Below are 26,331 nucleotides of genomic sequence, written 5' to 3' on the forward strand. Positions count from 1 at the left end.
TACAAAAATTGTGTAGAAATAGCCAAAGCTTTACTAAGAAATCGAAGTTTCTTTTATCCAAACTAAAAATAGAAAACATAGTATGTCGCTATTGAGCTGTGTAATCTTTACAACGGTTCATTTTTATCAGTTCTGTTGATAAATCGCATGGATACGTATGTTTTATTTGCGCATAAGTGAGACGTCCATTAATTGACAGGTCCTGTGCAATATTCTGTGATGATATTTGTGCAGGAGGTTGGTTGCATCAATTTAAAAACTGGAACACTCGAGATCTTAGAAATATAAGAAAGGAGTCTAGAAACAGTGTATTTTATATTCCACTGTAGTTTTGAAAGATTCCTGTTTGGGTTTCAACTTTCTGTTAACTTTGTTTTTTTTTGTACCGTCTCTGATGACAGAATTATCTATTGCCCTGGTTCCAAAGGTTTCTTAACTGGTGAAATAAGCATACCAAAAATTCCTTTGCGAACGTCTTTAACATAAGCGTAAGAACTTACACTGTAAATAACATAAGATATCACACACTTGTGTTTCACTTGTGTTTGCACAAGTTTAAATTGGGCCAGTAATAATCTTGCTTTCGCCTGACCTTGAAATTAGAAATGTCAGAATCAGCATGGTTATATCAGCCGTTTTGAATATAAATTGAGAAGAAAATATTAGAATTCCCGTTTTTGGCCGTAAAATCGGTCACCTGCAGCAAAACACAGAGTACACCACTAATATTTTATTTATAGGCGCAGGAAGGCAACGAGAAGATCTTGTAAAGATGTAACTAATTCATGACTAATTTTTGCCGGTGGTTAAATTTTATCTTTCCACGTATTTACAGTTTTTTAGGTTTCAAAATCTTGTTTACGTCAGTCAATTGCTGGTTCTGACGTACATTAGATCCAGCCCTGTTACTTTGGTTTCGTTTCTACTTCAAAGAAACCTATCGAAATTTCTTTCACTATTCATAAAGAAAATGCTTGAATGAACATGTATCAAATGAAATTTTATTCAGCATAAATAATCATTTTGAGCATAATAAAGAATTGTTTGCATAAACAAACCAGTTTTGAGCATTATTATTACTGAGAAAAAGACTGTCATTTATGTAACCACTCACGAACTTTAGTTAAGAAGATTTACAATTACTTTTGGTTAATTTTTAATTCCAATCTAGCATAAACACATCATTGTAACTTCACTGAATTACACCAAATGCTTCTAATGTATAGTTAATGAATGTAGTTGCTATTATAATGGATGAACCACTTCCAGAAACAACCAAAAAGGATTTGACAGTTAATGGACATAATTTAAGTGATGTTCCAGAAAGTACAAACTTTAATGTTGGGGATGAGGAGCATGTTGAACAGAAGGATGATAATGTGGATAGAAGCGATATTCTTGTCAAACCTACATTTGATATTAAATTACATGGTGAAATAAGTAAGGATAAGATTTTCAATAAAGAAAATTTAGAAAATCCTGACACTTGTACAACTAGTGATAGTACTATTCACAATAACAGTGAAAATTTAAATATAAACCAATCTGAAAATATAAGTAATGATCTCCAAGGTACTCATTTTGATCATTTTAATGTGAACAATATTGGAGACAATGTAGATCCTGGACCAAGCGAAGATGTTTTGCAAGAGCAGAGAGAATTGAAACGTAGAACGTTTTCTACTTTAGTTACAATCAATGTCATTGCATTTCTCGCTTCTTTCTTTTACTGGATACAGAATGGTGTTTTTCCATACTTAACACGAAGTTTAGGTGTGAGTCCAGAGATGTTTGGCTATATAGAATCGACATTTGCTTTTTATCAGTTGATAGGCTCGCCTATATTTGGACGATGTGGGGATGTCTTTGGGACTCGTATAGTAATGATGATATCTGAATTAGCCTCCACTATTAGTTATATAACACTAGCTGTTGCAAGTAATATTGGTATGTTGTTCTTATCACGTGTTCCAGCTTTAGCAATGCATAATTTACAAGGATCCTACATGATTATATCTGACATCACTTTGCCAGATGATCGTGCAAACATGCTGGGAAAACTGGGTGTGTCACATGGCTTAGGTAACCATTATTGTTATAATATTTGCTAGCGGAATTTTTATGCTAGCATATGTGTGTTTTTTCATTAAGCAAGTAACGTAGAACGTAAAAAGTTTAATTTTTTAAATAAAATAAATACGAAAGGATTATCGTCACACTTTTTTTTCCGGAGCTTTCTGTAGAACGTCTACTATTTTCAATGTACACCCGTACAATTTTATTGTAACCAAAATTTATATAAAACGTTACAATCATGTAATACAATAAAAAAATTCTTTTAACCAAATTTGGTGAAATCACGAAAAGATTCAATGATAAGAATCCACATACGCAGGATTCCCAGACAGGTGATTATTGAAACTCATCGAAAAGGTACAATGAAGATGATGATATGTTCTTGTTAAAAACACGTTTGTCTTTATATATCATCAAACTCTCTTAATTTTAATCAGAAATTATTATGTGCAGATGTAATGACCGTAAAATCATCCAGGGAACAAGATGCTCCACAAAATAGTGAATGATTCTTAACTGCTGTAGGCTAAGCAGTCTTAACAGCTTTACCCATTAAGGAGGATACGCCCATATGTTCTGAAGCTCCGGATTTTAATTGTCGACAGATCAACCGTTATAAGAAGCATTGAAGCTACTGCTAGACAAATGGTCGACAACATTTAGAAATTAAGGACTTAGGCACTCTATCTTTGAACTTAAAGAAAGATGACATGGCGAACGGGCAAACTAAAAATGACTTAAGACTGTAACCAGACAGACTAATTCTTAATTAAGGATAGCTTTCCCGAAAAATTTAAAAATATTCGTAACGCTGTTTTATCTGACTCACACGGTAAATTTTTCGGAACGTGTAGTCTATTTAAAAAATATTTAATACAAAATAACTAGAATATTCATTCGTAGATGTGTGTTTTTATAAAAACAAAGGTAGTCTAACAAAGTAGAACAAACAATAGTGTAATAAAATAGAAAACACGACGGTGATCTGGAAGCGTATTTTGCCATACATCTTAAAGCAATAAAAGATAACAAATCAATATCGCTTTTGTATGCTTGATACAAGATACATCTATGATGTTATTGAAATAAAAACTACCTGCACGTTACATTTTATAACATAAAAATTGAGTTACTCTCTCTAATCCGAATCTCTATTATCCGAATCTTTCTGTAATCCGAACAAATTAAAAGTCACCGTCAATTATTTTTAAGAAACTCTCATAATTTACTTTCTACTATCCCAATCTCTGTAATCCAAAAACCTCTCTAATCCGAACTAATTTAAGGTTTGTTCGGCTAAATTTTCTCCATCATCCGAATTTTTAAGTTTAAATACACTTTTTCAAAAAAGTTCGATTTCTCTCTCTTATCCGAATTTTCACCCTTGAAACCTAGAAGTTCGAACTAGAGAGACTTTCTACTATCCTAATCTCTCTGTAATCCGAATAAAAAGTTATCCCCCTTGAGATTCGGATTAGAGAGAGTCAACTGTATTAAAAGATCATAGATTTGCGTTTTATCTTGCCAAATAATTTTCTGCAGTTTATTGCTAACAATGAGATAACAAGCAATTCGTTAAAATAGATGCTGGCCCTCTCTTTTTTAATGTTTAGCATCAAATAAAAAACAAATTTAAACTACTTTGAATACATTTACAATATAACTTTTTCTTTATAGGAATGGTCACTGGATCCTTTGTTGGAGGAATTGTCACTCACATTTTCAGCGAACGTGCTGCAACCGTGGTATCCGCATGTGGTAATATTGTCTGCGTGGTAATTATTTTTGTTTTCATCCCGAAGGACACAAAAGCAATACGCCTGAAGTTAGACAATTTACAGCAAAAATTAAACAGAACATCCCTCGAACCGCCGCCATTCTCAATGTCATCATTCAGTATCACGCAAATATTTTCAATTCTAAAAATCAAAATCATACAGTATTTATTATTCTTAAAAATCATGTCAGCATTTCCATTTAGCTTGATCTATTCCATGTTTTCGATTGCAATAATGGATTATTTCAAACTTGGACCAAAATATAATGGCGCCATATTAGCGTACGTTGGAATACTCGGCATTTTCGTGCAAGGTGTTTTAATCGGGTTACTTACGAAGAAATTTAAAGATCCCGAATTAATTAAACACTCCATGTTTCTAATCGCAGCTTCATGCATGTTTCTCATAGTCGCTGATAACATTTTTTTCTTTTGTTTTCTTCTGTTCCCTTTATCAATTGGAGCGATAACTTCACATATTGTTTTACTAGCAGCCATAACAAAGGTTGTTCCAATCACTGACACAGGATCTGCTCTTGGATTAACTTTAGCTTTACACGCCGTAGTACGTTCTATTGCACCCACGTTGGGTGGCTTGTTGTTTACAGCAATTGGGTGGCCGATATTTGGTGCAGTTGGCTACGTGATGCATTTGTTTCTGTCTGGATTTGTTGTGCTAAACGGACGAAAAGATTACTGAAGCGTTGACGGCTTACTTGACGTGGCTTTCTTTGTGCTCAAAATATATTATAAAAATAAAATTTTACAATATATATTACCACTTTATAAATTTTAGCTATATTTTTATTATTAACTTCTTTTTCCCGATTTTCACGGAACTTCTTTTTTTGCGAATGATCTTTGTACAGGCCACTACATTAATGCAAATGCTCAAATAAACGCCGGTCTCGAATAAATGCCACGCTCTGTTAAACGTCCCCTGAATGTCTGATAAATAAATGTTTCGGGGTTTGTTAGAACATATACAGTAATCCATGATCATTTAGTTATATTAAGTGTCAGGGGTAACAACACTTCATATAGGAAGGAATTTAAGAATTGTAAAAAACTTGGATTAGTTTAAGAACTGAGTGACAAGAGCTAATTACTTTATTCCATGAGATAATTTACGTTGTCAGCACGCTGGTAAAAACTCTATAAAGCTCTATAGAACAGAAAATACGCAATTATTACTAATATAACGGACATCCAGTAACGCTCATTTTTGCCGTTTGTATAAAACATGAAATTATATATGCCGGCTAAAATATTTTAATTGATCTGATCTAATATTAAACGACTTTTAAATGCAGCGAACAAAGAAATTGTAGAACATATATATATATATATATATATATAAACAAATTATCAAGAGAAACAAAACTAAAAAGATGGAACAAAGAAAGTTTTGATTTTGCAGCGATTGTCTCAAGTGTCTCAAGTAAAGAATCTGATCCTTAAGAGAGAGAATTAGATAAAATTGTAATTGAAAGCAAATCAGAGGACATCACAACATGCGCGAGTTGAGGTTTGCTAAAATTTCAGAAGTAGGCTGCAAAAAAGAAATATCTCTATAGATTTTTCACTATTACATATGAAAAATTAAACTGAGCGTTGCAAAAACTCTATGTTGAAGTATAGACAGAGAAAAAAGGCATGCACTCCAAGTACACCAGCAGACATAGAGCAGCTTTCAGTCGTACCATACTTTTACCACCATAATCGAGAAGTCTTTAGGCTAGGCGGCTAATTGCCATTTATTCTGAGATCAGAGAACGCCAACAACTCTGCACATTTTCTCCATCCTTCCACATTATCTTCTGCACAATGGAGCGACGAAAAAGAAAGTTTTGTCGTCAGATGCTTCTAGTGTGAACCGCGGCAGGTATTTTTCACAGCAGCGTCTCATTGAGCTGTTTAACATACAAATAGTGATTAACACTAGATAGACGCCTACTGGGAGTCGACCCTTCTGCTCTCTAAATCAAAATGCGCAAAATCTGGAAGTGAACAGAACAGAAACTGTTTTGTTGGTAATTTCCATATTATTGCGCACATTTCAATAGGGAAAGTAAACACACTTTGCGCAAGTCTCACGAAGATCATATTCAGCATAATTGAATTGGTGTGTGTATAAATTTTTAATTCAATCCGACGTGCGAAAAAAAGCTGTTTTGGTGGTATTAATGTTACGCTCAAAATCTTTTTGATTTTCCACTTGTACTAAAAACCTCGGCTTTAAGCAGCTCATAAGGTTTTCTGTGTCCGTCCGTTCCGTTCCGCGAAAAAAAGCCTATGTACAAGTCGTATGTACATCGAAAATCAAACGTGATTTTTGTAAGAAGAATTTAATGGAATGTCTGAAGGTAATGCTTTATCCTCTAAGTAAAGGACTAAAACTTAAACTTTATCTTCACTAAAATTAATTAATTTTTAGTGAAGATAAAGTTTAAGAATTTAGTAATATAAAAACTATTTATAATAGCTATTTAATCTTATTTACATCTTTTTAGGTTTATTCGCAGTTGCTCCACAACATAATTGACATTGACATTAATTAAAATAAAGTGGCCAACCATATCAAATATATAAGAATTAATTTGCTAGCACAATGATTCGAAGTTCTACACGCAACCGGTTTCACATAAGATGACTAAAATGTGCATTATAAATTAATCAAAAAATAATTCACAACACACACCTTAACAAATCCTTATACAACTACCAGAGAAGACAACTTTTGACCAGCATTTCCAGACTATAATCCACGACATAACATGACAAATATTATGTGTATAGGAACCAATCAATATTCGCCACACATTCTTCACTTTATAATGTTTTGGACAGACGTATCGACTTGAGGGTTCTGTTTTTTGCTAAATCTGGTAACTTTGAGTTAATTAAACAATTAAACATTTTTTCAAGATGTACACAAATTAACTGAAAGTTTACCACCCTTATTAAGCACTCCATCGGGTCACAGAGTTATTTATGCCTTAACATGTGGATTAATCCAGACAACAGACTTCATGAGGGTTGCCTAAGAGAGAGCTTAGTAATACATTTATCAGCATCTTTTAGCTTATTTAGAATCTTTCAACTATTCTTATTTTTATTGACTCAAAATAAAATTTGGTTTTTATTGACATTTGTTTATATTTTGTTTTAGAGCTTTCCTAAATATTTATTGCACGACGATTTTGTTTGGTGTAAATTGCCGAACCTCTAAAAAAATTCGGCGAACGAGTTTAAATTATGTTAACACGTGAAATTAATCACAAAATGATTTCTTTATCCTGTTTATGTGAAGTAGCAATCAAAAACATTTTGAAAGTAAAAATTCAGCTTCGAAAATTTTATATTTTAATAAATCCACCACCTGCTCAATAGGCGCACCACACCACACCACAATGGCCTAAATTTTATCTTTGGACCAACATTTTTGATATTTTATTATTAACAGTTTTCTGGTAAATAATTTCGGCCAAATTTTAACCAAAAGATGTTTGTTTCGCATGATTTTTTCAGATGGACACGCATGCGCAACTGTTGCATATGCTTATGTCATTATCCATTTTGTAATACTTTTCTTTACATTGGATATTGAAGTGGCGATATATATTGGATAATTTATTTCCAACAAAATACAAATTTATTTATCAGCTATTATGAGAACTTACCGAGATAAAAAAACCGAAGAAAAACTTTTGTGACCTACTGCAGGAATATTTTTATTTGTGTGAGAAGCACCTTCAATTTTTAATCTGTTTTCCTCTAGCACAATACTGTCTATGTCTCGTTTACTTGTCTCATTTATCTGCAGCAATAGCACTGTGGTATGACCGTGCACATGAATTATACGGGCGCTATTTTCTTATTGAAGACAAAACAAATCTTATCATTTATTTATAATTTTTTGACAAACTTTTTTCACCTGTTAGTTCCTGTAAAAAAAGAAGTCTTGTGCGAAAACAAGAAGTTATTGAAGAAAGAAAAAAAAGAAATTGGTTTGGGATTTTTTTTAATTAAAACCCGATATTATTATTTGAATATATAATATTTATAAATTGAAAGTACCAGGTCAGTGGCACAAGATTTTTCGTTTGAAGGTAACTTCTAATTTTGTTTATATTTGTTTGGTTTATATAAATGCTTGTTTGTTTGTTTTACTCATTTTGTCCGATTTTTCTTATTTTTTATAACAAAAGTATAGCTGGAATAATTTTTGCGTCACACCCCGATTTTCTATATTTACCAGGTCCAGTATTTTTTTAGTGATACTGAGCTGTGCTTTAAGAGTTTGAAGTCAATATCTTGTAACCACAAAACAAATGTTTGCAAAATTTTGCATCTCAAATGGGATCACTTTAGAATGATTCCTTATGATTCAGAGTTTTCCTGTTTAAAAAGATAAATAACCAATCACAACTGAGATGAGAAGATATTTGCGAACAACTAACGCATATAAAACATACTTCTTCAATGTCAGAAATATTCTCGACCGTGATCTCTCAGAATCTCATCCGCGAAAATCAAAGTCAGCAAAAAAATCGAAAAAATTGATATCGGCTGCAGAAAAAGTGATTTTTGTTGCATGTATTTTCAACGGTCTTATCTTATAAACGAATCGTTGTCTCTTGTTTAATAACGTGAAGTAATAGTGTTCTGGTCAGTACAAATTAAAACAACTTGTGTTGTTGAAATTTATAATTGAATTTTAATTCGAAAAATTACAAGACACACAAATTAGCCCCAAACAAGTCTTTGGACGCGAATTGAAATAAAACTTTCTCAAAACCTATATAGTACCCAAATAAAATGAAAGCTCGACAAAACAGGATATAGATGTCACAGTTACAAAAAAGTATGAAGCTATCCATGTTTGCTACATTTTAACTTTCTGACTACAAAGTTGTATTGCTGAAATTTACAATGAGATTTTAATTCGAAAAATTCCAAGTCATACAAATAGTCACCGAATTTTTTAGACACGAATTGAAAAACAACTTTGCCCAAACTGATAGTACCCAAACAAAGTGATTGCACGATAAAACAGGATATAGATATCACTGTGACAAAAAATGAGAATCCAATGTTAGCGACATTTCAACTTACAAAACCTTCTGACAGCAAAGGTTTTTGCTTTTAACGCAAAACTGTTCAGCTAAGTTTTCATGCAGCATTAAACAATAAAAAACCCTGACGCTAATTAAAGAAGTGTGGCATAGTTCACTCTTAAGCAAAAGGGTACAGGGAACCCAGGGCAATCCTCTCTGAATAACCAGTGTTAGTATAAACGTTGCGTATGTTCTAATATACTAACGTTTTAGATATATATTTTAATAAAAATTAACATTAAGTTTTTGAATTATTAATTTCAGTGTCTCTCTTTGAAACATTTATCATAAAAGTATGGATATTAGCTACGCAAAGAAAGGCGTATTGTTTCGCTATCCCACCCTTTTAATTTTATTATCGTAAAAAAGGGCAAGCCTAAATTAAGATCCAAACGCTCGTTCAGCCAATTCTTGTAACACCGAATATCTTATTTTGAAAAGAAACACTTTCTATCTAATAGAGAGATTATAGTACCTTGCTGTGGAATCGCAGGGTAAAAACGTTCAGCTGCAGGACCAGCCATACAACTATCATGTCTTCTATAGAAACCGTTGATAAATAAGCAAAAGATGGACGATGTTACATGCTACAATGGCTTCAAACACACGTGGTAAGGTTGGTTAAGCATTTTCTCTCAGCTTTGTGTAGCGATGGTGGCAATGTAGGTCCTGAAGATGTGCAAACGCGTATTATCGTAGTGAATTTTTTTCAATGATTTTAACATCGCGTGGTTTTAACATAGGATATTGTGGCTTGTTATTTAAAAGCGTCTTCGTAACTTTGTGCTTATCAATTTATTCTCAATACAAAAGTCGAAGAATGTGTAAAGTCCTTTCATTGCGGCACGAAGTCACGAAAACACTAGTTTTCATTAGTAAAAGTTGAAGAGGTTATTCTAAAGTCAAATACACTAACAGCAGACAATCGTCTGTCAGAATACCACATGTCTGAAACAACTAAAGCTATCATCAGAAGGACGCTTATTTCATTTCTGAAATATGTTTGATAAAATTTGTTATCCACATGATGATCGTTGGGTCAGTGGAAACAAACAATACATCCAGTAAAATTGGTGCATTTTAATTGGCTGCCTAAATGATTCATGTGCCAAATTTGGTGACGAAGCAAATAATACATAAGTAAATATATATAGTGACAAATTTTATACATCTGTTACAGCGAACAAAGTTAATTGATTTGATTAAGATTTCACATAAATTGGACACCAAAATACTAAAAAATTCTACTGGTCCTACTGGCTTAAATTATTGTATTTTTCCGGGCGAGTTTTGCGACTATAATACCGCAATCATTCTAAGAAATTAAAAAGTTAAACAACACTGATGTAGAATTAATAAAACGTTTTCTTGCATGTGCAAATAGCCTTTTTCATGTTTACGTTGCCTATGTGAACCAGGCTTTAAAACGAGCTGTGATACGATGCACGTGTTAGCGTTAATAGTGTTAAAAAGGTTTTGGAACCAGCTTGTTTATGTCTGGGTTTTTTTTTGTATTGATGAATGAATTATTAATATATTTCATAACAAAATGACAAGAGAAAATTAAAAACAACTTTATTAAAAGTATAACGAAACACGAATAACTTTAATTGGGGTACATGTGACGAACTAAATGTTTTAACGCATGCTTTAGGAAAAAACTACATTTCACAAAATTGCATTTTCACTGTTATTATTTTTATTATATTTTGAAACAGGAATATAGAATGTTTGAAAGAAAGCTGATGATCACGCTACTTCTCTGCAAAAACTGTATCCCAACTAGTCGATTTTTTTCATTTATAGAGTATTAAAGCTGAGAACGGCTTTTGAAGTTGCCCAGTCTTAATTAATAGCTAAAATAAGACGGGGGGATGAATACATCAAATATGCGTACCTAGTCACATTCTTTAGTTTGTTCGTAATAAGGAAGTTAATATAACCCATTGTGGCGTACAACATCGAAAAAAAAGCAATAAGAATATTTTATGTTGAAACTTATATAAAAATAACACTGAATAAGCACAGCCTAAAATTGCATCACTCCACCTAAATTATAAGTTTTAACATAAAATCTCATTTTGTAAAAACTGAAATTCAATTTTATGTTAAATTTCATTTTAATTTTTAAAAAACATTTTTTCCTATGGGGAAATAACAACAATAATAACAAAATCAGTATCTATTGTTACAAGCAATAAAAATACGATTGAAGTTGTGCAGTTTTGAAATATACATTTAGTTGTTTTTGATTTCCATCATTTCCCCCCAGGAGATACATTTCAGTCATTTCAATGCGATTTAAAGACACGCTTGAAGTATCACTTAGTGATTAAAAAGACATTTATGCTGATGTATTGTTAAAAGCAAGCTATGGAAATTGATTGAAGAATAATTTGGTTTGTCACTTTAAGAAAGTTTTTGTTATGAGACTAGTGTGTAGCGATTTTAAGTAACATTTTTTTTTATATAAAGTGAGTGGAGACTTTGTGTTGGTTAAATAATCGCTACACAACGCTTCATATTGTTCGTCGTTGTTATATATATTTATATTTATATTATCTATTTATTTATAATCAAAACAGTATTTTTTGAAACATTTCTTTACAAAGTAATTAAAAAAGTCCTCTGCAAGCTAAAAAAACCGTTAATTCATCGGTAGAGTCTGACTTCTCAAGATAATATATCTAGTCTTGAAATTACTTTCATGTCTTCTATTATATACAACACCATTGAGTGTTAATTTCTTTTTTCATTCACAAGAGTTAGCATGGATTTTAAACTTTTAACACGATCGAAAAATACAATGCTAAATCTATCTTCATTTATTGGCCCAATATTATATTATTTTGTGTTGCTAAAGCGATGTTAACATATCCACATACTTCTTTGAGATGCATGATAAGGTAGTTTTAGGGAGATTTTAATCTATTTCCGTCTTTGTGTGCTCGTACAACTATCATACATTACCGCATATTAGTGATTCATTGTTTCAATTTGGATGCGAAATGCGCGAAAGGTGTGATGTCAAATATTTTTTATAGATAAAACGACACCTTTTTTTCACTGTTCTCACTTAAATTAGTTTTTCTTTCCCTTCTTTTAAATTTTGCATACTACATTCAGAAAATATTTTTTTAGACATGAAGCTGCGTGAAGCCTGTAACTTGTGATAATTATTTGACAAATGAAAGTGTTCTTAGGTATATTAAAAACTTTTTTGTGTTTGCTGACGTTTTGCAAAATTAAACGTAACTCGACAATATTAACGACATTCCAAATAACAGCGAAAATTGAAAGAGAGATCATTATCTTTTCTTTTCATAAATCTCCGAAATCTTGATGTCAACCAAATAAAAATTAGTTGTGTTCGTAAAACTTCTCTACATATTTCTTAATATAGAAGTTCTCATTTCGTGATTAAATCTACCATTCCCTACTGAATCTTCTAACGTTATTCTCAAACCCAGAACACAGGTTGTGTATATCTTCTTCAATTGTAGCAGTAATTATGAGCGGTAAATTATCGCACCTGTAAAGAAATTTAGATGTTTTGTATCCTGATAGAAAAAGATTTTCATAATAGTCTGTTACGCAAATGGTACCGCAAGTAGCGGGACCTACGCAATGTGGTATAAAAAGAACGGGCGAATTCGTGGATTTTTCCACCGATCACCGACTAGTAGTATTAAAATATGATACGGCTACTCCTTCTAAAGCTTCATGTCGTAAATCAAAATTATTTGACGCGAAAATTTTCACTCGTTGCAAATAAAAGTATCCACGACTTTTTTTGCGTTTCTTGCATTTTATAAATATTTTTATCAGTATGTCCATTTTCAAAGAGTTCGTTGAAAATAATACTTATGGGACAAATTCCTTCTGATTTACCAAAATTGAGGTGTACTTAACTTGTGTTCGCTTAGAACGCCAATTTCTAAAATAATAAAATTTTTATAATTATTCGATGTATTTTCACAGAGAATTTGATTAGAACACCTTCTCCACTGTGTTATACTCTACTTAGACTTTTTCGCCAAGAAGTTAGAGCACTCAAGTTTCAGAAATTATGAATTTGGAATAGAAAAAGGAAATTTTAACTTCTTCAGAAAGTAAAGAATTCCTGGATATTACATGCTTATCACGTGTAAAACTTCTCCCTGACAAATTGTCATTTTAACTGTAAACTGCTCTTTGGAAAGTTTTGATAAAACAGTTTCTGTATGAGATAGAAAACTGTTTCTTCTGCTTACATTTTCAAACAAAATTACAACATTCGAATTAATCTTAGTTCACCAGAATTTTTCTTTTCGTTTCATTGAAATTAGTTTTTAAATACTATTCCCAAAATGATTTTTTAATTCACTAGGGCATCAAGTAATTAGGAAACTCGGGTAATTATTCTATAAAAACTAATCCACGGTCACATTAGTTATTTCAATTTTTTTTAACTTACTTTCACTGTAGAATTTCACTTGTATTGATCTTTGCTCACATAAAAATCTTTTTAAATGTAAATTTAAAGTAGAATTATGTAGATCTTATCTTCGCTTTTAGACATAACTTTAACTGAAAGAAGTATTAACTGGAAGATTTGTATCAAATAATTGTCGCTGTGTGTGGAAACATGGTAAAAAATACATTAATTTGCGGTGAAAATAAATGTTTCGCGAACCAAGACAAAGCCTTCAGAGATGAAGAAGCGAGTATCAAACAAATACGCAACACTTTCGGAGCAGAAGAAGAATGTTACACAAATGCTCACATCAGAAATGATAGTTGCGTGAGCGAGAATCGACTCAAAAACATAGAAGGAGTGAGAGAACTACTCGCCTATAAACGACAACGACTCCTTTCGATGGATTCGTTTGAATCAAACGTTTCGATTAGCTCAAAATCGAAACGACTCGTAACGAAAGACGGTTTTGTCGATATAAAATACGTGAATATTCCTGGATTAAACTCGCGATATTTAAAGGACATCTTTCATACACTGATGGATTTAAAATGGCGTTACATCAGCTTGATGTTCACACTCAGTTTTCTTATTTCTTGGGTAATTTTTGGAACAGTTTGGTATATAATATTTTACATTCATGACAATCAGACTTGTATTGACAATGTTGACTCATGGGTCAGCGCGTTTTTATTTTCCATAGAAACACAAACCACAATCGGTTACGGTGGCCGTGCAGTTACACCGAACTGTCCCGAAGGTGTTCTACTTCTGGTCATTCAGACTATCATCGGCATGTTTATTAACTGTGCTATGCTTGGACTTTTATTCGCAAAATTATCTCGACCCAAAAATCGCGGCAAGACGACAATGTTTTCAAAACGTGCCGTCATAACCCTTCGCGACGGTAATTTATGTATGATGTTCCGCTACGTGGATTTGCGACACCGCCGTCTTCTGGATACAAATATGCGTGCTGTTATTATCAGACCTAAACTCACAGAAGAAGGTGAGTTTATACCTATCGATATGGCCGACCTGAAATTGACGATCGATCTTCAAAAATTCGAATATACGATGAGATTATTCCCGCTATTCCCTATCACTGTCATTCATGTGATTGATGAAAACAGCCCGTTTTACAGCATGTCTAAAGTTCAACTTGATCAAGCTGAGTTTGAAGTTATTCCGATTCTAGAAGGAACCGTGCCAACAACGGGTAACTCTACTCAAGCTCTTACTTCCTACCGGCCAACGGAAATCTTATGGGGACACCGGTTTAAACCTGTATTTACTGGAATTCACATTGGACAGAATATAAACCGGATTGATTTAAGCACATTACATGATACATATAAAGAGTTGAACACGCCGGATTGTTCTGCGGAAATCTTTGAGAAAACCAGGTATTTGGACGATTGTTCAAGCGTATCTGAGTCACATGGTTACCAGAGTGGTCCCTCATCAACTCTGTCAGTAAACGAACGAGTTTTAAGACGTTTTTCAAGTAACCCAATAGATGTATGTATAGACATGCCAACAGAAATTATTCAAGAGTTTCCTGTTTTGAAGGAGACAACGACTTAAAAATTTTTCACGTGTTTTATATGTTGTGAAAACGAAGACAAACAGTTACCAATGCTACAATAATTATAATGTCTGACCTAATGATATTTAGCTTTCACAATAATTTCTAAGACTTGGTCACTTGGAATCGTAGGTATTCATTAAAAATTTTTGTTCAGTTTTTGAATTTATAAGAAATGTCTATTTTAAATTTTTGTCATTTTATTGTATAAAAGGGATGCTCAACATTATGTTTTAAATTTGATAACAAATAAAGCAGTTCAATCTAAACGTGTACTAGCCTCGTTTTGACATAGTTAACACAATTGAAAATATTTAGAACTTTCTGTTGAGTTTCAGTCCAGAAATGCAGAAACCGTATAGTTTTTTATTCGCAACATACTCACTTTTTTTGTGGTGTTTTCACTATTTTATTCTGTGTATTGAAATAAACATTTTATCAACCAAGCTGTGTGTTTCTTTATCTTCAACAAAATATTTACTTAAATATTTCATTTGTACATAATTCATATGGGTAGCCCATTAAACTTCAAATCTAAGAATTAGGAATAAGGATTAATTAATAGTAGAATGATATATCCCTAAGCGAACAGCTCATGTGATGTTTGAATATTTCACACCGTGAAACATTGATTTTATTTAGTTTTTGGAGATCAAAGGTATTTGTTGTCTACAATCTTCACTGAAAAATAAATAAAATAGGCTAAATGTTTTCAATGAAAAATATCTATCCTGAACTCGGTTATTCCAGGTATACTTCATGCGAGGTAATAAATTTGTACCATAGTTGTTTCTTTCTTGTGTATACATCTTTGCATATTTTTTGAAACCAGTAAATTTATATTCTGGGCAGCCATATTAGATATACGAGATAAATACCCTTAAACAATTCAAACAAAAGTTTGTGCTCACATACTGTAATTGTTGTTGCGAAAGAATGTAGGAGCAGGAGCGCATGTGTATGTACTGTATGGATTGATCATTACCGCTATAACTGCTAAGCGAGAAATAACAAAAAAGTTTGCACCATATTCAAGACGTGACCTAAGATCAAGAAAATATAACCTGAAGTAAACCATGGATTATTATTCTGGTTTGTTTCATTTCCCAGTTGCAAATAAAACGTTTGTTAAAAGTGCAAGCGTTATTGTTCCATTCTGCCTTCCATTTTACTTCCTATTCCTTGTCTGAAAATAATAGGATTTATTTCTTACTTAGTTTTTCGTTGCACATATCAGGCTGCAAAAGTTTTCGTTTGGAAAGTCAACTTTGAAAACCAGAAAAAAGCGCGAAAATAGAGAAAGTAAAAGAATAGACAAAATTTAGTTGCTTTATTGAATCATGTTAATAGAATGTTAAGTGAGCATAAAAAATAAACGTTGGTGATTTAACGAGCCCGTGTCTTTTAAATGTGGCCGCTTTTTTATAAACAACACAAAATTTTGATTAAAACGTGATGTTGATTAAGTTATGCATTTCACAGACTTGTTTACTTATTTGCTAGTTGGTAAATTAACTTGGAAGACCAAATTCACGAGACTGATTGATCAGTTCAACAGGTGCGCCAATTAAAATTAAACTTTGACTACAGTTCTAACATGGTTTTTAGGAGAAGAAATTAGGCTCTTGTTTTCACTGTGGTGAATCTCGGGCATTCCAAATGCAGAATGATGCTTTCATGGTGATGACGCCAAACCTGCGGCTGATTTCGTTGTGATCTATCATATTAAGGAGTTACCATTACAGATGTACCTTAATAAGGAAAAGTTTGCGCAAGAAAAAATGGCGGAACTAAAAATTTCGAATTAGTGATACAATCATGAGATTGCAATGATTGAAAAAAAATTTTGATGCAAATAATTGAGGGGTTTTCCCTATAACAAAACAATGGCAGAAAAAACTCGCCTTTTTATTGAAATCAACAAAATTAGATTGCAAATTTTATTTTATCATTTCTTGTAATTGCAGACAAAAAGATTGCGGAAGAAAGGAAATTGCGAATTTTGACCAAAATCCGCATTTTTGTCTTCTATCTTTCCTTAAGGTAGTTCTTATTTCTGCTTCTGCCGTTTATACTGCCTTTTCCACTTTCGACAAACCAGCTTTTAAAACAGGTGCTCTATTGGAGACAAAAGGGTCCTTGCAATGTTCACTTTTTTTTTTTAAAAAAATTTGTAATTGCAGAGTCTTAATTGGCTTGGACAACGAGAAAACGAACTGGGATGAATAAATTGATGGAATATATAGAGAAAAGTCGGTTAGAGAAGACGAGTAGATACAGAAAACAGATCTACCTCTTACAAAAATTATGCTCCTTGACTTACGAATACATAAACTCATGTTTGCCCATTTTGAAGAAGTAACGCACCTGGTAAGGAGACCTTCAACTCCGGAGAAAGAATATGGTATATCCATATCCATAAAAGCTCTAACTAAAGGCAGGGGCACGTTTTCAGATGTAAAAAATTCTTGCGCGCGCTGCAAGAGTGTATTTAAGAACGACTTTAATAGCAGTAAGGAACAATATAATTGGGAGTGTGCGTACAAAAATTACCGCAGATGTGCCTGTTGCTCGGTGCAGACAAAAAACGATTTGTTATAGAAAGAAACATAGTACGACTTAGCTCTGAGAAACTCAATGCCTTTCTCGCGCAAATAAAAAGGAATTTGTGAGGAATTGCAGCATTTGCTAGTTTTATCTTATTTGCACGGGTCCTCTTTAAGCACAGGTCATACCATAGACGTGTTTACCCAACACCCAGGAACCTTTTTTATAAAGAAGGTTCCTAGGTGTAAATACAACCTTTTTGAATCGACGTATTTATGAATTTTTTATTATGAATTATAAAAGCCTCTAATCGCCGTGACACAAGACTAAATAAAATCTTCTCTTCGACATGTAGTTGTGAAATAGCTCAAAAGTCTTTATTATTACACTCGACAGGAGTTTTTGATTTGGGAATATATAAACTTCCCCAGCGCAACGCAATTGAATAGGGGTGACGCAATTTTTGAAACAACACGTAATAACATTAAACGTTATTTACATTAAGACATTTATCATAAACTTAATAAGACATTGCGTTTATGCTTATAGAAGAAGCTTTTCGCCGAGTGATAAGAGTCTTCAGAAATCATGATATTTGAAAAGTGATACTATAAATGACTTTAAAAAAATATGAATCAGTTCACATTTTGTGCGACAGTATCGAAGTTTAATCACATTATTTAAATAACTGTTTCTAATGTCATCACATTAGGAAGGATAAATAATTTCTTATAATATCAGTGAATAATTTCTAACAGAAAAAAATCATTTACAAAGTACTCTTCTTCTTTTAATTTGACGTAAGTACTACTTTGATACTCCTGCATGTTTTTAGAACAGCGTAATTTAGTTGTTTTGCCAAATCTATTTATCAAACATACATCCTTTATTCCGTTACCAGCCACATCTATACATTCGTATTGCACCTTCAAATAGTACTTACGATCACCAATTTTAATGTTGTTATAAAAATCAGTCAAATCAGAATATCGATATTTAATGTACACGCGATTTTTTACCTAGACAATATTATTTTCGTTTCCAAAACGTTCAATGTTTCTCCCTTGAAAACATTTCAAGTAATTACAAAATTGCTCTCTTTTTGAAATTTGTTGAAAGTTCGCAACTTTGGAACTTCGTTTCAATGTTTCAATAACACTATTCCAATATGTTAATGGCAAAGTCACTTTGCCTTTTAAACTTTGCGAAACACCAGATATAATCGCTAATTCCTGTGAGGTCCATTCTTCAGATCTTTTTTTGTGTGAAATGTTATATTCATCAACAATAGAATCTAATGCATTGTCATGAGTACCAAATGTTTCTGTGCATAAGATAACTAAATCTTTTTCTCTTTCATTTTCAAGCCTGCAATCTTCAATTTGCTTCCCCAATGCTCCATCCTTTTCACACCCTTTAAGTTTTTTAGAAAAACTTTCAGTTAATTCATCTGGAGTAAGACATGTTAATGTTTAAAATTTTTGTTCAATATTTCTTAACTTTTGATGACATTTTCATATTATTCCTTGCATTCATTCAGTTTGTTCTCAGTCACTTCAGCTTTGAAGTTATTTGAATTAAGCACATGCTAGTTCTGTTGCTTTTGCAGAACAAACTTAACTGTGTCCATACCTCATCCGTCTGTAACAGGAAAAGTAAAATATATCTCCTAGAATTTTCTTCTATGTTATCAAATTGTTATTAAACTTGTCAAACAATTTTTTTTACCTTTTTTATTATCTTGAAATAAGCCACGCGATAAAATTTTATTATTGCTTTGCTCTGGAGAGATTCAAATTTATTCCAAAATCATCCCTTGGGATCAAAAATGACGTCACATTTGTTAAAAAGTTTCTTATTTTAACGTTAGATAAAAACATCTGTTTTCGTGGCTACATTTTTATCTGCAAAATTTTTAAATTTAATTTTGTATGTGAACTTTAACTTACAACAGTGCTACATTTTGTTTTAACAAAATATTTATTCTAGCTGAAAAAAATGAAAAAAACGCCAGCCTCAAGGAAGGTTTATCAATACTTTCCATGTACATGTATTCACCAATGTTGATCTTCATAATTTGTCATCTCATTTACTGTTTTCAGCATAAAATGGATTAAAAAAATAGCACTTGCACCATGGAGATTAAGGTTGTTTTTGATCATCACCACCATCCTCTGTTCTATTTATGCCCTATCTGCTTGCATTACACTATATTTTCATATTCTTAACACATGAATATGTTAACCCAATCATACCGCAACATCATAAAATATTCCATACATACCAGAATATACCAACATAATACAGTAAAGATTAAAGTGAATTGCAGCTCCACAAAAGGGTGGTTAAAAATAAAAAACAAGTAAAACTTCCAAAACAGAAGTATAATTGATAATACCATGAGTCAAAATAACCAAAAAAATAATTCCAGGATAACACTGTCAACTGGCAAGAACATATTAAAAATGACCGTCGACATATATAAATAGCTAATACATGAAAATCATACCATAACACTTAATAAAAAAGACTGTTAAATTTACAATTTACTACTAGCACAATTTACTTGAACGACAAAAACAAACAAGCATGGACCTGACAATTTAGTTGCATAATTGCTTCTACAAACTGCCCTTTGTAACAAACCTTATCTATTTAAGAATCCATATATAATATATAGAATATGAAGCCTGTATCAAATAGTATGGTTGATATAGCTCATTTAACACGGCTTCGATGGAGGCTCAAACTAACCTTATTAGCAAAGTGACAGCCGGGTTGTTTTAAATATCTTTTTTTGTACTCACTGTTATAACCTGAAATTTTGTGACTTTTCCTAACTTTGCAATTCTAAAATTAGTTTTTGAATTTTCCAGCGGTTAGCCAGTCGTGAATAGGGGGTAAAATATCTGAAGTAAATATTCATATATGCAAAAATTAAAGTTTTTTTTATAAAATTAATGTTTTTTATAATTACGTTATTTTTGTACATATTACAGGTACTTTCACTATTTAAATCATAGCGTACTTTAACTGCGACATTTTTCATTATTACCTAAAAAATTCAATTATATTTTGTCTTTCCTTACGTCACAACAGGGGGCAATTACGTAATTACACCAAAATTAAAAGTCAATCCTATCCCCATGATGATGAATTACCAGTGTGACAAGTAATCTATAAAAATGTGACCGCAAGCACTTTCGCATGTTTAATTAAACAATTTCATATAATTCATAGCGATATAGAAATTTACAAAAACATTGTGATTACACTGAAAACAAAGCTACAAGCATAGTACAAAAAAAATTACCTACTTAAAAGAGTTACAATATAAATGTAATACTAATTTTAATAGACAGATCAATACTTTAAATTTAATTCTACTGCATCCTGTGCTATTTAGCCAGAAACAAATTAAGAATCGAAACTTTAGACTTTCAAGTCAATACGATTACTAAATACATTTTTATAATCACGTGGTACCCGCACTGAGCAATAGCGAGTTTATTCTATACAAAGCTTTGTCAAATCCTTTCCCATATTTAAAAACATTATTACTTACAAGAAATAATACAACGATATATATAAAAGTATTACGTAATAAAAAAACAGCAAAAATATCATGTTAATATACAGAAACAACACATAACAAAAGTTTTTTTTTTAAATTGTTACTCATCATGTCACAATAGTTAAAAATATTAGTACATAATTTCTAATAAAAACCAATCATTTACGATGTATTTATGATATACTAAGCTATCATACACCGAACTGCCATGATCACCCTCGTCATCAGGACTTAATTTTACTTTTTCACGAGTTCTACTAATTAAGTATGCCTCTTTCATTTTTTTATCTCTGACATATATCGTCGAATGGTGATTCTTTATTAAAATTTTGTGATTAGTGGTTTTTATTTCTTTACACTGGCCAGCCACATCAGAATATTTACATCTAACATAAACGCAATTATTTCTCTCAAAATAGTTCTTTGTTCCAAACATGGAACGAGCACTGCATTGCGGACTTTTTAAAAGATCACATAACTCCGATATTGTTGACATTTTTTGAAAATTAAAAACTTTAGAATTTTGTGTTAAGGTATCCATAAAGATATCCCAGTATGTTACAGGCAACGCTAATCCACTTTTTACAGTTTCTGAAGCACCAGAAAGACTTGAAAGTTCCCTTGAAGAACACTCATCAAGATACTGTTTGTGAGAAATTTGAAAAAGTTTTAATGCACTTTCAATTTCCTGTTCCCGTGTCAGATGGAATGTCTCAGTAACCATGCTAACTTTTTGCACTAGATTTAACTGCCCATTTACAACTTCACTTTGGACATTTATTTGGTTACTTTTTTTATTTGTTGTATCTGGAAAAAGTCCGGTTAATTCATCTGGAGTAAGACAAGTTAATGTTTGAAATTTCTGTTCAATGTTTTTTAACTTTGAGATGATATTTTTATATTGTTCTTTGTATTCATTCAATTTTCTGTTAGTCACCTCAACTTCTTCTCTCACAGAAGTGATGTTATTTTCTAATGCTTCAATCTTTGTGAGCAATTTGTGATCACTTTCAGCAGCTTCTAATCTAATCATTTTGTTTTCATTTTGTAATTGTTCAATCATTTTATTCTTCAAATGAGAATCTTGTAACAAGAACAACATGTGTTGTTGGTTGCACTCGATCAAATGTTGATTCAAATCTTTACGTAAGACCTGAAACAGATAAACATATACAGAATTAAAGTAAGCAAAAAAAAAACGCTATAACCTAAAAGCCAATTCTTATGTTATGAGCAAATTAGTGTGATGCCACCACGAAGCTCAAAAAGTTGAGAGTCTTTTTTAAAGAAAATCAGACACAGCAAGGAAGAGATGTCTTTTGTCCATTTAAAATAATTTGTGCTAAATATGGTTGGTAGATAAAAAAATTTATGATCTCTAAAAAAGGACTCAATTTGGTCAAGAATTAGCTAGGCCAACATGTTTGCACTTTTTCTAATAATACTTTTTTGGTTTGCTGCATTATTATTGCAAAGCGAAATTGTGGCACACGTTTGTTACGCACAGTATACCAAGAGAAATATCGAGATTCTCACAAATTTCAACAGAATTTAAATCATATAAAGTCAGTATAAGGAAATATAACACTTATTTTTTACAAAAGGTTATTTTTTTGTGTACTAGAACAAATAAGTTTGGACCGAGAAGCTGTAATAAAAGTTAGCTAAAAATGCCAATAAGTTGGGTTTGTATTCGCTCTTTCGTCCCCCTCCCTTATTTTCCAATTTTCCGTTTGCCTGAAGAGAAAAACTTTAAAAGTAAAATAAAGCAGTGAAAAAAACGACCATCGGCTAACTTGAAGTATATTTTACAGACCTAACATAAATAGATATCTAAGGTAATTAAAAACACATATCTTATTTATTTTTGTGTATTTTATCTCAAAGAATTTTATATTGGTCTCATTCTGTGGGAACAAATGATTACGCACAATAAAATGTAGTGGAAGTGATTTTGTGATGGCAAAACAAAACAAAAATAGTTTCAAACTTTTACTTTGTTTAACTATTTTCGCATGTTTCTTAAATTTTTTTAACACTGGAACATCTTAATAAGTTTTACACCATGTGGGCTTTGGTTCAGTAATGGTGACGACCGTTAAGGTAATTTTTGTTTTGGGAGATAAAGGTTGGACATAAAACCTTTAATGTTCTCTTTAGCCTGTTAATCGCGCATAGAAAAACTTTATATTAAGGCCCTTTAAGGCTTCGTCATTTTCTTTACGCGTCTAACCCTATGTTTTTGCGTTGTGTTTCATGAACTTTACAATAATGTAGTATAGTTAATTTATGAATAGTACAGGCGCATAAGTTACAAGTTATCTTCTAACAACTGCACTTTTGTGAACTCAACAGAACTACTCTCAAAAGGCCTTTTGGGATGTGAAACCACATAAAAAACTTTTCCCAAATTTCATGTTTTTCAAAACTTTTGAATTCAGTTTAGCTAAATTAGCATGTGTGAGTTTTTTAATATTTTAATCTCAGGAAATCCTCCACCAAGCATTCCCGCCTCTTGTTCTTGATGAACAAATTTTGCTTGCAACTTGCAAGAATGCTTCGCAACCTTTTTTTAATTTCCAGTGATACTTACTGAGTTTTCATTTTAATTTAGAGAATGACCTGAAAGCGTGTTACATTTTAGTAAGTCAGCGCAACAAAGAAAAAAGAAAGTAAAAAAGAAAAAGCTCCTGGAACATCACATAAAGTATTACTAACAAGACCCCTAAAGTTTAAAAAATGACCACAATAGCAACCGTTTAAAATTATTTCAAAACTTTGAAAATTAAAAATTCAAAAAAGTTCAACAAAAATTAACATAACTGTAAACAACACGCAAAGGAGTTAATAATAGGAAAAGGGTAATATAAATGGTTGCATTAGTCAATTATACTTAACTGAAAAACCAATTACCATGACCTTACACGTTTGTGTTGGTGCTTTTCAGTAGTAAACACAAATACATGGTATCTTGTTCAGATGAAAATTCTGAAGATTACCTTATGCTCAATTTAAAATCAGTCAGCAATAACAAATAGTATAATTCGTTACCTTTACAGAGCAGCCAATTGAATGGAATGAACAATCAATGAGTTGGTATAAACAATCTTTTAAAAGATGATTTTCAATCTGAAAGCAAGTAAAATAAACCTATAATAACATTTACTTTCAGGATAAAAGAATTTCTTGCAGCATTAGCTAACTTAGGGACAAATCAACAAACCTTGCACTTTGGAACCAATTCTGAACACAGATGATTTGAACATGTAACAGGATAATATTCACAAACTTCAAAATGATTCTAAAATGTTAGATTACAGAGACAGTTATCATTGGATAGAAGGTAGTAAAACAATAAAAACATTGTTCAGAAATACCTTAAAATAGAACAATGTAAACATAAGAATTTTGTAATTACTAACTTGAAGTTCATTTGGAAGAAATGATTCAGTACAATAATCACATTGTATTACTCTATATTCACAAATTGATTTGTGTTTATGTAATGCTTGTCTTTGCATTTCTTCATTACATCCATCAAACGGACATTCTACCATTTGATATTTGCAAGTAGACTGATGATCCTAATGATAAAAACTTATCATGTAAATAATTTAAAATTTATTTCTCTTTGCTTTGACTTCACTCCAAAAGAATTACAAATAAAAGTCGTGTGTGATACTTAAAGCCGAATTGATGATCCTAATGATAAATAAAGGTTGTGTTGTTCAATCAACCACTTTTCTAATAAACACAATGGTAAACCAATAAAAAACGCGCACCTCCATCATCTGCAATTCTCCATTCCATTCACAACCAAGTTGATTATTTGTACATTTCACTTTTATTGCAGCTATGATTCTATCAAGCATTGAGTTGTGAAATACCTGATGAAAAAAGAATATTTAAAAACAAATATGAAACCCAGTTTTTTTACCAGATATTGAGAGGTCCTTAAACATAATTTCTCTAAAAAATAATTTCTATATTATACTTTTATTTGAAGAAATTACCATTTAATGTAAAATTATTGTTTTTTGTGTCTTCTTTGTTTTCACACAATAGTACTGATAAGAAAACAAAGTTACTAATTAGTGTACTTTCTTTCTATATAGTATTGCCTGACAAAAATCAGATTTAGAAAAATTTAGTGTCTGGTGTTTTATTATTAAAATTTTTCTTACCTATCGGCATTTTTTCAATTTTAGGATTTCGATTTTTTCGCATATTCTGTCACAAAATTTAGAGTTCTTTTTTTTTAATTTTTTAATAATTAAATCCTTAAACAGGGTCCCAACAAGTTTTAAAAGTAGGGGTGTAGAAAAGACTTTATGCGAAAAAATTATTCTGATTCTAGATTTTCTCCATTTTTCGGTAGCTCTTTGACAAACAGAACTTCGAAGTTTCACACTTTTTGTGTTGGGGACTCTTAAAGTCGTTTACAACACAAGCATTATTTAGTTTTAATTAAACCACTCACTTGATCCTTATTGACATTTTTTCGACACGATGGACAAACCAACTCAATGTTTCTGTAACAAGAAATAAGGTAAAGATCATTGAACTTTTAATATCTACCAATGTTTTTCATTTTTAAAGTGCAACAGTGTTTAAAAAGGTTATTCTTTTCACCTTTGTCTGCATGATTCGCTCAATGCATGAAACCATGCTTTACACATTCCATGTCCACAGTTCATCTGAATAGCATCACGCATCAACTTCAAACAAATAATACAATATGCATCTTTAAATACATCACCAGCAACCTCCACATCATAACCTTCCATTATTTCTTCTTGTTTTACTGCACTGTCCATACTTATTTTCAATTATTCGATTTTACGCTATATTTTATATTATAACTGTAAGAAAGAAATATAGTACAGGATTTGCAAACAATTTCTACGTCTTACAATTTTGTTGCGTTTGCATATTCTTCCACACTTTCAATATTTTCTTAAGCCTCACAAATGTAAAAAGGATTTGTTTCTGTAAAAAAAGGAGCCTTATTTCGTGTTTAGTCATGTTAATTAGATTTCAAAGTTCTTAAAATATGCACGGATTGGTTACTTGTTTATCCTTGACTTATAAAAAACATTTTTGATGATTTCGGAAAGGATGATATAAAAATTTAAATACCTAAAATTGGGTAAAAAACAAAATAAAATAGAAAAACGAACAAACATTTTGACA

General features: G+C 31.7%; 3 protein-coding genes across 3 annotated transcripts; 2 read left to right on the forward strand and 1 right to left on the reverse strand.

Moving 5' to 3' along the window:
• Positions 1-1,250: 1,250 nt before the first annotated feature.
• LOC130629751 (solute carrier family 22 member 18-like) lies at positions 1,251-4,553 on the forward strand. Its single transcript, XM_057443090.1, has 2 exons — positions 1,251-2,082; positions 3,754-4,553. Exons 1-2 carry the CDS (start codon positions 1,251-1,253, stop codon positions 4,551-4,553), a joined length of 1,632 nt encoding a protein of 543 aa, XP_057299073.1.
• A 9,037-nt stretch (positions 4,554-13,590) lies between these two features.
• On the forward strand, positions 13,591-15,070 carry LOC130626606 (G protein-activated inward rectifier potassium channel 4-like). The gene has a single exon (XM_057441333.1). It carries the CDS (start codon positions 13,601-13,603, stop codon positions 15,014-15,016), a length of 1,416 nt encoding a protein of 471 aa, XP_057297316.1. The 5' UTR covers positions 13,591-13,600; the 3' UTR covers positions 15,017-15,070.
• Positions 15,071-20,774: 5,704 nt separating this feature from the next.
• On the reverse strand, positions 20,775-26,251 carry LOC130629362 (TNF receptor-associated factor family protein DDB_G0290965-like). The gene is made up of 6 exons (XM_057442516.1): positions 25,619-26,251; positions 24,921-25,025; positions 24,561-24,722; positions 24,362-24,439; positions 24,190-24,267; positions 20,775-22,291 (listed from the first exon to the last, which is right to left on the reverse strand). The coding sequence occupies exons 2-6, from the start codon at positions 25,008-25,010 to the stop codon at positions 21,269-21,271; spliced, it is 1,431 nt and encodes a 476-aa protein (XP_057298499.1). The 5' UTR covers positions 25,011-25,025; positions 25,619-26,251; the 3' UTR covers positions 20,775-21,268.
• Positions 26,252-26,331: the final 80 nt, after the last annotated feature.

Source organism: Hydractinia symbiolongicarpus, chromosome 2 (assembly GCF_029227915.1).
Source record: "Hydractinia symbiolongicarpus strain clone_291-10 chromosome 2, HSymV2.1, whole genome shotgun sequence".
NCBI classification, from domain to species: domain Eukaryota; kingdom Metazoa; phylum Cnidaria; class Hydrozoa; order Anthoathecata; family Hydractiniidae; genus Hydractinia; species Hydractinia symbiolongicarpus.

What these genes read in the sequence shown, in the direction of transcription:
- LOC130629751 (XM_057443090.1), top strand. Translation starts at nt 1,251, where the DNA reads ATGGATGAACCACTTCCAGAAACAACCAAAAAGGATTTGACAGTTAAT. An exon ending in GGGTGTGTCACATGGCTTAG is followed by an intron (nt 2,083 to 3,753) that starts GTAACCATTATT and finishes TTTTCTTTATAG; the next exon opens with GAATGGTCACTGGATCCTTT.
- LOC130626606 (XM_057441333.1), top strand. Translation starts at nt 13,601, where the DNA reads ATGGTAAAAAATACATTAATTTGCGGTGAAAATAAATGTTTCGCGAAC.
- LOC130629362 (XM_057442516.1), bottom strand. Translation starts at nt 25,010, where the DNA reads ATGCTTGATAGAATCATAGCTGCAATAAAAGTGAAATGTACAAATAAT. An exon ending in AATTGGTTCCAAAGTGCAAG is followed by an intron (nt 24,268 to 24,361) that starts GTTTGTTGATTT and finishes ACTTGCTTTCAG; the next exon opens with ATTGAAAATCATCTTTTAAA. An exon ending in CAATTGGCTGCTCTGTAAAG is followed by an intron (nt 22,292 to 24,189) that starts GTAACGAATTAT and finishes TATCTGTTTCAG; the next exon opens with GTCTTACGTAAAGATTTGAA.